This window comes from Typopeltis vanoorti, chromosome 5 (genome assembly GCF_054136105.1).
Source record: "Typopeltis vanoorti isolate ZY-2024b chromosome 5, IOZ_Tvanoo_1.0, whole genome shotgun sequence".
NCBI lineage: Eukaryota > Metazoa > Arthropoda > Arachnida > Uropygi > Thelyphonidae > Typopeltis > Typopeltis vanoorti.
The window spans coordinates 143,612,240-143,626,467 of record NC_143553.1 but is presented as its reverse complement, the minus strand read 5'-3'; the positions used below and the strand labels follow the sequence as shown (position 1 = coordinate 143,626,467).

General features: G+C 34.7%; 1 protein-coding gene across 3 annotated transcripts in view; it reads left to right on the top strand.

The window, feature by feature from the left end:
- Positions 1-9,855, top strand: part of LOC150106896 (uncharacterized) — a 107,526-nt gene extending 97,671 nt beyond the window's left edge. For all 3 annotated transcript variants that reach the window (XM_090392802.1, XM_090392801.1, XM_090392800.1), the window contains exon 10: positions 9,512-9,855. In XM_090392802.1, the coding sequence (XP_090248928.1) occupies positions 9,512-9,600 (89 nt within the window). In that variant the 3' untranslated portion in view covers positions 9,601-9,855. The remainder of the gene's footprint in view (positions 1-9,511) is intronic.
- Positions 9,856-14,228: the final 4,373 nt, after the last annotated feature.

Sequence of the window (14,228 nt, the reverse complement as noted above, 5' to 3'; positions counted from 1 at the left end):
ACTGTTGAGAACTGTCATCCAGCATTAGCCTAACTGTTGCTGACTTACAAGAGGGTTGTAACTTCATAACCCCATTCCTCCTGCAAGTGAAACTTCTTTTAATTAAATAAACAATTATCTGAATTTTACTAGTTACCAGTATAGTTCCTGAACTTAAGTTTTATCATCATCCAAAATACCCAACTTTTCATGTTAGTTCTTTACAAAAGTTTTACATTCAGTATGCATCCATTTAAAACTATCTTATCATATTGCATATACTAGCATTTATCCATATTAATTTTTAATCCCGGGATGCTTAAGGGTCAAAGCTGTATAACTAAGAGGAGAACTCCACATAGCCTTTAAAGGAATGCGGAGAACCGACCAGGGCTTCTGACCTAATGTCCAATCCTCACCTTCTCGTGGTGCACCCTGTTTGGTATCTACCTGGATACTGAACGAACGAGGACAGGCTGGCAATTTAGGATTTAGCCGACCAAATTGTATTCCTATTGGTTAAACTAAAATACAAAATGATGGTACAACATGACAAAATTTCCTGCCAGCTGGCGCGTCGCACGGTTAAACAAGGCCCCTGTTGTTTTCACCAGGAAACCAGGGCGAACAGCGAAAAGTCAGCTAATGGAACAAATCTGAAAAACCACACCTCAACTGAACATCACCAGAGTTAAAGATCGGTACTGTCAACATAAAAAGCCTGAATGGCAAAGAAATGGAGCTAGCAGAGGAATTAGATAAGTACCAGATCGACATAATAGGGGTGACTGAAACAAAAAAGACCAAAACTGGCGAGATCTTTCTGAGCAATAAATACAAAATGTTATATTCAGGCAATGACAATTAAGGAAAAGAAGGAGTAGCCATAGTATTCAACACAAAATACGAGGCTCATCTTCTTGAATGGCAGGCAGTGTCAAATAGAGTGATTTGGGCAAATATCAGAATAGAGATCTCGACAATGAGACTTATTTGTGCCTATGGTCCCACAGAAGGTTCTGCTAAAGTAGAAGTGGAGGAATTTTTTGAGGCTGTAGAGAAAGCTACTGACACAATGAAAAAGGAAAAGTTGGTCCTTGTTGGGAATCTAAATAGCAGAGTAGGAAGTGATTGTCAGACATACAAAAATGTTTTGGGAAAATTTGGAGAAAAGAGCAAAGCTAATAATAATGGCAAATACCTGTTGGATTTCTGCTCAGGACATGGACTGGTTATTACTAACACCATGTTCCAACATAAAAATGTGCACAAATTCACATGAAGAGAAGAGGCAAGGAATAAGAAAAGTCTCATTGACTATGTTATTGTTGATAATGATGTTTTCTCCTGGTGCAGGACACCAGAGTGTACAGAGGTTTTGAAATTAGAAGTGATCACTATTTAGTCTTGCATAGGATAAAATTGAATTTCATATTGAAAAGAATGACGTGCAAGAAAGTTTTAAAGCGAATAAAAGTTGAGCAGCTCTCAGATGTGAACTGTAGACTAAAATACACAAAGATTATTGAAGGAAAAATGAAAGAGTTTGAGAACAGGAACCAAACCTTGGAGATTCAGTGGCAAGGCTTGAAGAAAACCCTGATTGATTCAGCTAGAGAGGCATGTGGTGAAGTTGTCTGCAAGGATAGAAAAATTAGAACTCCATGGTGGACACAGGAAGTTAAAGAGGCAGTGATGGAAAAGAAGAAAGCATATCAAAAGTTCCTGGCAAATAAGTCAGTTTGTGCTCTTAGAGAATACAGAGACAAATGTAAGAAACCTAAACAAAAGTCATGAGACGACTTTGGCAAGAACATAGAAAATAAATATCAAGAAGGTGGCAAAATATTCTGAAGGTTGTTGAAGAAGCTTAGGATGGAGGAAAGAGTGGTGTAAAAGGAGTTAGAGATGATAAAGGTGACATGAAAACGGGAGAAAAAGATATCCTTGAAGTATGGAGTAATTACTTTGAAAATTTGCTAAATGAAACAAGCAGTGATGACAGCACAGTGATAAAAAAAACACTGACTAGGCATACAGTGAGGAATACATATCCATACTTGAAGTAGAAAAACCCATTAAAGGCTTGAAATGTGGAAAGACAGCATTAGTAGATGATATTCGACCAGAAATGCTGAAGAATGCTGGTATAAAAGTCTTACAGTGGCTGCACTGCATAGTTCAGAATGCATGGACAGAGGGACGAATTCCAGACGATTGTAGTAGAGTTCTCATAGTACCCATATATAAAAAGGGAAATAAAACTGAATGTGAGAATTACAGAGGTATATCCCTACTGAGTGTTCCTGGTAAGATATATGCAAGTATACTTGAGAAACAGTTGAGAAGAATTGTGGAAGAAAAGCTTGGCGAAGAACAAGCTGGATTCAGGCCAACTAGAGGCTGTCAGGATCAGAGCTTCACTTTACGACAAATAGTTGAGAAAGCATGGGAATATAACAAAGATCTGTATTTAAGTTTTGTTGATTTGGAAAAGGCATATGACAAGGTTCCAAGAGAGAAGCTATTCAAAACGCTTTGGTTACATGGTGTTAATGGGCATTATATCAAGCAATACTTAGTCTTTATTTGAGTTGTAAGTCAGCAGTTAGAATTGAAGGAAGTGCAGGAAGATGGTTTAATGTTAACTCTGGTGTGAGACAAGGATGTACATTATCCCCTCTGTTATTCATTATCTATATGGATCACATTATGAAGGAAAGTGATATTAAACATGATATCAAAATTGGAGATGTTAATGTCAGCTCTTTGCTTTATGTGGACGATGTTATACTTCTAAATATATCCACTACAAGTCTGCAAGATTCTCTGACTAAATTGAATAACTGTTGTAATAGATATGGTATGAAGGTCAGCAATAAAAAGACAAAGACAATGAAAATAGGTAGAATCGTTGAAAATGTCAACTGTGTTATGAACGGAGAACCTGTAGAACAAGCAAAACATTTCAGCTACTTAGGCACAATTTTTAGTGAAGATGGTAAATTAAATATGGAAATAGACAACAGAATCAACAAAGCTGCTATGGTAGGAAGTCAATTGAATAAATTCATATGGAATAAGAGACAAATTAGTCGGAACACTAAATATACAAGACAGTGTTCAAACCAGTTTTAACTTATGGATCTGAGAGCTGGGTCAGGAGTAAAACACTTGACCATAGACTAGAGACCGCAGATATGAGAGTTCTGAGAAAGATTAGAGGCGTGAACAGATGGCATCAATGGCAATATCATATTAAAAACGAGAATATTAGGAAAGAATTTGACATTATCAACATCCAGGAATGTGTTAGCAGAGCTAATCTCAGATGGTATGGTCACTTAAATAGAATGGGAGAGGAAAGATTAGCAAAGTAAGTGTTCTCTGCCAGGTTGGCAGGAAAACGATCCAGAGGAAGACCAAGATATAGGTGGATTGATATGGTACAAAGTGCTTTAGACGATAGAAATATAAGATCTGATAATGTTGGAGTCTTGACAAGTAACAGACTGATTTGGAGGAAAATTGTAGATAGGAAGTTAGTAATGATGTAATTTTTTCATGTAGTACTGTCATATCCTGTACACCCCTTGAGGGTACATGGCAGGAATTTGATGATGATGAATTTTAATCCCGTACTTTCTTGTGCACCATTCAAAATTACAATGGCAATTACTTCTGGAAGCTTTGAGACTAGCATGCAATCAGAGCAGTTAAAATTCAAATGGCATCATAAAGTTTTACAGGTTTTAAGTAATTTTAGGTGAAATCTACTAGAATGAAAAATATTGGTTTGATTCCAAAGAACTTTGTGTCTAGTGTCACTGGCATGGTAAGGCCAGACTCCTCAGATTTTAAGAATTTGATGTCCTGATGTTCTTGGATTCTAATTTTAGCATAATGACCTATCTGTCCAAAATAACAATCTCTTGAAACTTGTGAAACTTTACAATGTTGTCTGAATCTTAACATCTCTGATTATTTATTTATTTATTTTTATTTAGTTTCCACTCATGAAAAGTTAATTATAAACCTATAGTATATTTGAATATCTTTATCTTCAGTTTTCATGTCACCTTTATCATCTCTTTCCTTTTACAGTATTTTTTCCTCCATTTCTAAGCTTTTTCAATAGTCTCCAGAATATCTTGTCACCTTCCTGATATTTATTTTCTGTGTTCTTATCAAAGTCTTTCCATGACTTTTGTTTAGCTAGCTTCACACATTGTTTCACTTTCTTACATTTTTACTGTATTATTTAAGAGCATAAACTGACTTATTTGCAAGGAACTTTTGATATTCTTTCTTCTCTTCCTCAACTGCCTCTTTAATTTCCTGGGTCCACCATGGAGTTCTGATTTTTCTATCCTTACAGACAACCTCATCACATGCCTCTGGCTGAATCAGTCAATATTTTCTTCAGGATTTGCTACTGAAACTCCAAAGTTTGGTTCTTGTTTTCAAACTCTTTCATTTTTTTCTTCAATGATGTTTATGCATTTGACTTTACAGTCAAATGCATCACCTCAGAAAGCTGATCAACTTTGATTCATTTTAAACTTTCTTGCACACTCTTTTCAATATGAAGTTCTGCTAAATTAAACAATGTCAGCACAGTGGTAGAAAACTCCCAACAGGAATGCAGTCAGGAATAACACATATCCATACTTGAAGCACAAAAATTCATCAAAAATCTGAAATGTGGAAAGGTAGTTGGAACAGATGAAATTTGGCCAGAAATTCTCAAATATGGAGGTATAAAAGTTTTACTGGCTGCATTGCATGGTTCAAAAGGCCTGTTCAGAGTTTCAAATTACAGATGATTGGAGCAGAGCTCTCATAGTGCCCATCTATAAAAAGGGAAATAAAACAATGTCAGAATTACAGAGTGTTCCTGGTAAGATTATGCAAGTATACTTGAGAAACGGCTAAGAACAATTGTAGAAGCCTGGTAAAGAACAAGCTGAATTCAAGCAAAATAGAGGTTGTCGGGATTAGATTTTCACTTTAAGACAAATAGTTGAGAAATCTTGAGAATGTAACAAGGATTTGTATTTATGTTTTGTTGATCTGGAAAAGACCTGTAAGTGCCAAGAAGAAAGCTCATCAAAACACTACAGTTATATGGTGTAAATGGGATATTATATTGAACAATACATTATTCTCTATTTAAGCTGTAAGTCAGCAGTCAGAATTCAAGGAGGTACAAGAAGATGGGCTGATGTTAAATTGTGTGCGACAAGGGTGCACATTATCTCCACTGTTACTCATTATCTATATGGATCACATTATGATGGAAAGTGGTATTAAATCTGATATCAAAATTGGCAATGTTAATCTTAGGTCTTTACTTTATGCAGATGATGTTATACTTCTGAATAAATTCAGCACAAGTCTGCAAGATTCCCTGACTAAATTGAATAACTGTTGTAATAAATTTGATATTGTTAGTTCTGTCTTTCATCCAACCTTATATTTGCTAGCTGTTGGTTGACTCCACATTCAAACATAAAGAAAATTTTTATTATACTGCGCCACTCTATGTTTGAAATCACACAATTATTGTGAAGGAATCATGCATCAAATAGCACAACAGCAACATGAACTTACTACAGGCCGAAATTTTCTTACTTATACATAGGGTTGCGCGCAAGATTCATATTTTAATGAGCGGTGCAATGAAACTGAAATTAGGCAAGCACAAGAATCAAGTTAAACAAGATATTTAATTCTCTCACAAAATTATTCTTACATAAGAAACAAGAACTATTAAGATCAATACAATTAGAAAATAATTTATGCATTCTATAAAGAATTTAGATTCTACTCAGCTGAGCTTATCATTTACTGCTAGAACTTATATATATATATACAGGGTGTTCGGGATAAATTTGACATATTTATAATTAATTATATTTTTCCGTAAGTTACATGTATTAACACACACTTCTCTTCATTTAAAAGTTTGGACCCTTCTTCATTCATATACAAGATGTCAGAAAGGATGGATAGCTGGAACCCACCTGAATCATGGAAGAGAATAACTTGTATCATGATGATTCGTGCCCGCCATCAAAATAAGGATATTACGACTGCTGCCCAATGCTCCCTGAATACAGTAAAAACAATCAGGCATGAACTAGAGACTTGCAATGGTGACTACGAGGATGTAGCAAGAAGAAAGATCCCTAGCAGACGATCTGATTGCGTTCGTACAGCAGAATTCCTCGCAAATCTGCAGGAACAGGTGTTGAAGAACCCTGGCATTGGAATTCGGGCTTTGTTCGTGGAGTTGCTAACTGTAGTCAAGCCCTGGATAACAAGGGTAGCCAATGGTAGGCCGTATGTATGGCAGCAGGATTCGGCCCCTTGCCACACCTCTGGGAAAAGTCAAAAATGGTTGTCTGAAAATTTCTACGACTTCACCAGTCCAAATGTTTGGCCTCCAAACTCCCCAGACCTTAACCCCATGGATTATTTTGCATGGGGCGCAGTTGAAAAAGACACCAATCGCACTTCCAGTAATACAAAAGCCCAGTTAATGGATAAAATTAAAACAGTTTTTGCGGCCCTTCCCAGGGAGACTGTAGCATCAGCTTGTTCGAGGTTCCGAAGCAGAATTGAAGCTGTGATCGATGCTAATGGTGGTTATTTTGAGTAAATCTTGTTGATAGTATTGTAATTAACTCTGCCTGTAATGTTTTTTTGTCAATTCATTAAATTTAATAGATACAAAGAAGATTTTCTTTTTCCCTACGAAACTGTCAAATTTATCCCGAACACCCTGTATATATAGCTTTCACAATTCTCATCTGTTAGGATCTCAACTTAGTTTCACTTTAAACAACATCAATATTCAGCAAAACACTTAAAATTTAATTCTTTTTAGTCTCATAGAATAATCATAAACTTCAATTTTATCAAAAGCTTAGCTGGCATCATCAATATCTATCAGAGGATTAAAAAGTTCTTAAAATGCTCAATCTTGAATTTACATATACATTGTGAGATAATACATTTAAACACAAACTATTTCTTCAGTGAAGTTTCTCACATTTGTATCACAAGGAAATGATTTATAATATCACTCATTCAAGCTTGACCAGCTGGCTCCAGCAACACGAAATTTGACCAAGTTCTCCGGACACAAGCAACACTATCACACATTAGTTATAGAATAGATATTCTTACTGGTATGATCATCATAGCTTGCACATTATGGAAAATTCTTACAATACTTCTAGGCACTCTGGTAATCTTCCACTATAGGCAACAAAAACTTATAGTATCCCTGAGTTCAATAACTTATTTGTTAAGACTGGAAAATATATTTTCTTGCTCATAATAACTTGTCTTACGATAAATCTCGAATATATTATCCTTTCACTCAGGTAAATTCCTTTACAAGGTGACAGGAAACTATAAATAAATATGAGTTCAAAGTAAGATTTATTAAAATCGGGACAAGTTTCCAAATCTTTGTTATGTCGTACGATCCCAGGTTACGTCACATCTCACGACCTTCCTACACTCTCTCCATTTTCCTTCTTGTTCCTTCTTCCTATATCTCATAAAATCCTCTTTCTTTTTCCTGCCCAAACTTGTTTTTTTTTTTTTTCGCTCATTCAGTTTGCAATGAAATTCCCACGTGATCATTGTACAGTTCCCAATGCTAAGGCACGCACTATCTCGAAATAACTTAGTTTTCTGACAGCAGCCAATCAATTCACATTAGCAGAGTCCCTTAGAAATACTTTCAATAACAAATAAAATGCATATATTACAGTTCATTTAGGATACATTTACAAGATATATAAAGAATTTATACAAGATAAATAGCTAAAAAAAAAATTATAATTATTATTTCAATGAACAAATAACAGTAAGCGTTTAAATTAAAATTTACTTAGGAGCAAACCCAGCTCAGGAAATGCAATTCATGTTAAATCATGAATGAAGTATTAATAATCATAAAATTCACAATTTAACAATATGAAAATCAAAAAAGACAAATACGATGAAAATAGGCAGAAACAATGAAAACCTTGACACTGTATCCTGAATGGTGAACTTATTGAGCAAGTAGAACATTTCAGCTATTTAGGCACAATTTTTAGTAAAGATGGCAAATTGAATATGGAAGTAGACAACAGAATTAATAAACCTGGTATGGTAAGAAGTCAGCTGAATAAATCTATATGGAATAAGAAAGAAATTAGTTAAAACACTAAATTAGCTGTATACAAGACAGTGTTCAAACAAATTTTAACTTATGGATCTGAGAGCTGGGTTACAAATAAAACACTTGCTCTAAGACTAGAAACCTCTGAAATGAAAGTTCTGTGAAAGATTAGCAGAGTCAACAGATGGCATCAATGGCAGTATCACATTAAAAATGAAGATATTAGGGAAAAACTTGTCATTATTAGCATTCGGGAATGTGTTAGTAGAGCTAATCTCAGGTGGTCTGGTCACTTAAAACAGAATGGGAGAGGAAAGAATAGCAAAACAAGTGTTCTTTGCCAGGTTCGCTGAAAAAAGACCCAGAAGATGACGTCTCTGTCATCTTCTATGTCTTTTTACTATCAATGGATTGATAGTAAAAAGTGCCTTAAACAACAGAAATATAAGATCTGTTAACGTTGGAGTCTTTACAGATAATAAATTGAATTGGAGGAAAATTGTTGATTGGAAGTTAGTAATAGTGTAACCATTACATTCCATTACTGAATTATGTGTGGATTAAGAAGTTTGCATTTCCAAATAGGAAGTTGATCTTTCTTTCTTAGATAAACTTCTATTTGGAAATACAAACTTCTTGATCAAGTGCACTACAGCCTGGTGCAGAAAATAACATGGTAACAAAAGCAAAATCATTGTTTGTTATGTAAACAAGACATTTCTTTATTGGCACGAAAACATAACTGGACAGTTCACTAGTTTCTTCTCTTTAGGTTTGTTATAGAAATAAAAAAAAATTAATTTGACACATCTTTTTTTAAATAAATAAATATCGTAACTGAACAGTTTACAACAGTCCATAACTTAACGATTATTTTTATGTGTAACATAGCAAAGAAATATCTAATCACAAGAAATAATGCATTTTTGCTATACATTTAGGAAATGTTTGCATATATAATAAAACTAATTATTTATTCATTCAAAATCAGTCATCAATTAAAAAAAAAGTAAGATAAGCTGATATCACTTAATTGCGGATATCCTACAATGTCCTTGTAACATAGGATGAAATATATATTGAAATTGAATAAATTCATATTTTTTTATATATATGTCAACCATTATAAAAATATGTCTACTGCACATGTTCCTTTAAAACCTCTAGTTGCATATATGTAATTTATCAGAATTTTTGCTTACTAGCTTCGGTGCAGCTTGAAGTGACCAGCTTTACATTTTATTCAGTATTTAATGATATGTAATATTTTTTTTTGAAAAATGTTAATTATAGTAATCCTTTCTTAGTTTCATATCTTAATAAAAAAGACTAATTATTTATTTTTAGGGTACCTTGATAAAACTCAAAAGGTACAGTTTAAATCTCGTCGGCGTCGTCCCCTTGCTAGTGATGTTTCTGTTGCATACATAACTTGATAAAGAAAACTGTAAGGAAAAAATAACTACAGTTGCCAAAGTTATAGTTTGTACACGTTAGTTGTATTTATCGTTTTATTCTTCTACTTTACTTGTTGTACATAATTGTTTCAGCTAAACAAATATGATAATGTAGTTTGAATTTTTTTGTAATAAATGAGTTTGTTTTTTTAAAAAGTGTAATCAGCACTACATATAATTTCTGTTGTTGGAAGTTTTCCCACTTGGTTATAACTATAAATTAAAGATACTAAGAAATTATATTCTTGGTTTAATCCTTTATCCAAGTATAAGCAAACAAAGTTTTCACTTGAACTATTTTCATTACATATAATTTCTGTACTAACCAAGATGCAGTATAAAAGAGTAGCACTTGTGAAAATAGCACATTACATGATTTCACATCAATTGCCTTGGTATCCCAAAATGCAAAGTACACTTTCTTTCGGATGTGCATTATGGGAGGGCTACTTCCCAGATCAGTTTCAACCTTTATTGAGGTCTCATCAGTAGGAACCCAACCCAGAGGACATACTAAGGTGAATTAATGCAGAAGTCATATATTTCCCATCCCCTTATTTAAAATACTCTGGATCAGAGATAGTTTAGAAATATTTTTTTAAATTGGTTACGAATAAAATTAAACTTGTCAAGAAATTATATTTTTGCTTGATACTTTGTATAAGCAAAGTTTGCTGAAGTATCTTCGTGCATTTTCTCCATCTTCAGATAAAGATACTATATATCTTCATCAAGCTGAAAATAAAGGCAAATAACTTCAGCATTCTATATCCAAACAGCCTACTCGTGAATTCTTTTAAGGTTACTTGGTGGTCAGCACTCATAGTGAAGAATTTATGGAGACACAACACACGTGTTGGAATAATTACTTAACATTAGGAAAGTAACATTAGACCTCTCTATATTCAGGTCATCATCAGGAAAAATACATACATATAAGATAAAAGCTACATGACACTGCACTATGCAGAAGATGAATTTAAATGTTTGTTAATCATTTAACCTAGTCTCACCTCTTGTGTAAAAAATAAAAATATATAAAAAATAATTTTTTTTTTTAAATAAAATATAAATGGAACTACATTTCTAAAGTCCTCTTCTATTGAGATTTTCTTCTGTTTGCTATATGGATTGCAGATGGATCCTCCACATTCTTGGAATGATTAATCCATCATTTTTGTTTAGGTTTGGATAACGTTCCAGCATTTCACAATCTTCTTTGAATTTCTTTCAAACTAGGTTTTGGTGTGGTGTAGGGACTTGGTGCCTTTCCAGGCAATTCTGTGGCAAGTTTGGAGTGTGTGGTCTGATAGGCCTGTTTTACCATAGTGGGTATTACATATTTAATGTGTAATTTATGTTCATCTTTTCTGATTGGGATTGTGCATCCTGTTTCCCCCTATGTAAGGTAGTTACAGGTATATTGTAAACTCCTTGGTTGGCCAGGTATGGAAAATGATCTTTGAAAGAGCTATGTAAATTTCTTAATTTTGTTGGGGGTTCGAAGGTAGTCTTAATGTTGTATTTAAGTAGTGTTCTATTTTTTTCTGAAATGCCCCTAATGTAAGGTTTAGCATTCTTGTAATCTTTTTTGTTTTTAGTGGCATTTTTATGTAGTATCTTGTGAACTGTTTTTTTATTGTAGCCATTTTTTACAAATGTTTGGTTAATGATTTCAAATTCTTGGTTCAGAGCTTGTTCATTGAAGCAAATTGTTAGGGCTCTGATGACTCCTAGTTTTTGTGTTGTATGGTGGTATGAATTTTTAAGTATGTCTTGGCCTGTGTGTGTAGGTTTGCAGTAGACTGTGAAAGAGAGACAGCCTGAGGAAGGATGTGTGTGACAAGTGTGTCTAGAAAAGGAAGAGAGTGGTATTCTATTTAGATGGTAATTGGATACGTTTCTGTTTGTTTAGGTAACTTAGGAATGTATTTAATGTTTCACGACCGTGGGGTTAAATAGCGAAAATATCAACATATCTGAGCCAGACTTTAGGCTGGCCGAATCTAGAGCTCGTTGCTTGAAGTCTTCCATGTAAAAGGGGGGGGGGGGAAGGTATTTTTTTAGGTAAAAATTATTTTGCCACACAAAATACCTGGAGCAGAGTACGTGAGCAAAGAGGGCCATGAGGTCGGGCAGAAATATGTTCTGTAAGAGAAGAATAATATCCCTCATCAGGACATTAGTGAAAAAGGCAGTTATGTCAAAGCTGACTAATAAATCTTTGTCAATGAGTGTGATGTTTCTAATTTCGTTTATGAAGTGTTGTGTATTTTTTATGTAGGGGGGGGGGATGACCTACCAACTCCTTGAATGTGGCACTAATTTCTTGGCTAAGTGATAATTAGGGCTGTCAATTCCTTCTAAAGGATTTAATGGTTAATTTATTACACATTAATACCTCTGCTATGGTAAAACAGGTCTATCAGACCATGCACTCCAAAATGCCACAGAATTGACTTGGAAAGACACCAAGTCCCTACACTGCACCAAAACTTGGTTTGAAAGAAATTCAAAGAAGCTTGTGAAGTTATTATGTGACACCTCCAGGGAGCCCATGGGACTCAGTGAGGGAGGGCACCTACTCTACAACTCTGTCTCCACCACTCAATCTACCATCATCATCTACACCAATGCTATCCATAACCCACCATCACCATTACTGGTATTTTCACAGACAATCGCAAACATCCATGCGCATGGCAGGATTCAAACACACAGCCTTTTGGTTGGAGAGTGGATATGCTAACCTCTCGATCAACCAGGCCGAAATGCTGAAACAGTACCAAATCTGAACAAAAATGATGGATTAATCATTCCAAGAATGTGGAGGACACATCTGTAATCCATATAGCAACAAGAACAAGCACAAACAGAAGAAAATTTCAGTACAAGAGGACTTTAGAAATGTTTAATGTAGTTCCATTTATATTTTTAAAAAAATTTATTTTTTTAAATTCATCTTTTGTATAGTGCAGTGTCATGTAGCTTGTATCTTATACATATGTATTTTTCCTGATGATGACCTCAATACAGAGGTCGAGACATCGAATGTTATTTTCCTAATGCTAAGTGAAGTAATTATTCTGAAACATGTTGTCTGCATAATTTCTTCACTATGTAAGCCTACTCGTGAAGATACTTCAAATACAAACTTTGTATACTTACACTTAGATAAAGGATCAAGCAAGAATTAAATTAAATTTTAAGTTTACCATGGAGTTAAGACACTCATTGTGGGAAACCCACACTAATCATTATTCACACAATACCTATAATACCTCTTCTTAACATATTCACTATTTGGAGTACTCGCAACTCTCCAAGCAAAGAACCTTGTCTCCACGCCCTTACGAACCATCCTCTTACACAACTTCCAGGGATGATCCCATGTTTTCCCACTACTCATGTATTAAAAAATTTCTTTTGTGTCAATCTTATAGAATCCACTTTAGAGATTATAAATCTGTCATTTCCCCTCTCCTCCACCTGTTAACTCTGCAACCCACACACCTTCAAGCTATCCTGTAAGGAGCATTCCACAGATCTCTATGACCAGCTTTGTCACCTCCTGATGCACAGTAGTCAAGATATGACTGAATCATATAAAGATGGATAATAACCTTCCTATCTTTACTTGTAAATATAGTGTTGTTTTTATTCATGTTGATGTTTCTGGAACAGTAAACTATCTGGACGCTAGAATGCAAGTAAATAATTTACTAGCAAAAATTATTTACAGTTGATGTTTTGCTAGCTTTATCAGAGGCAATTTAATACTACACACTCAGTGAAGACGAACTAAAATAACCTGGATTACAAGAGCAATCACATGCTAGTAGGGCGACATTGGCACTATTCTTTGTGATTCCTGTTGTTAACGTTGATGGGTAGATACGTCAATGCACCAAAATCTAACTAAAATCATACTGTCTGTTCTCTTACAGTTAACTGGGTTCCTGTAGACTTGTGCTGCTTCCAGGAAGGAATAGTCTCTCAGATTTAAAGGATTTGTAAAGGCCTGGCTTTCTTCCAGCTAATGAACTGTCTTTCTCTAATGCATGTTGTGAGATAGTCCACTTTTTGGCTCTCCATTCTGGATGTATTTATGTTCTTTTTATTCTGACTAAAATAGTCCATCCTGTCTGTCTGAAATATCAAGTTACACACTGGCAGGGGTTGCTGTAGACACCTGGGAAGGAGAGAGAGAGTAAGCAATTCTTGATTTGTCTTAGGCATTTAGAAATTTTGTTTAGAGGTTTGTATACAGTTAAAATTCTGTGTAGTTTCAGGAGGGAGCCCAGTTTATCTGTTGTGCCATTGATGTAAAGATATAGTGTATGTATAGTCTAGTTTGGGAGGTGGGGATTTGTTCTTTTTTAAGGAGTTTGGCAAGGGTTTTATTGTTGTATCCATTTTCTTGGAATGATGCAAGTAGAGCAGGTTTCCAGGTGCAGTGCTGGTCCTGAGGATGAAATTCACTCTGTTCTGGAGGCTAAAGTTTTGAAAATACCAAGTTTCTGGACAGGATAGTGGTGTGAAATGGCATGTAGCTATCTGCATGTTTGTGTGTGAACTTATTATAAACTGAAGATAAACTGCTTTGC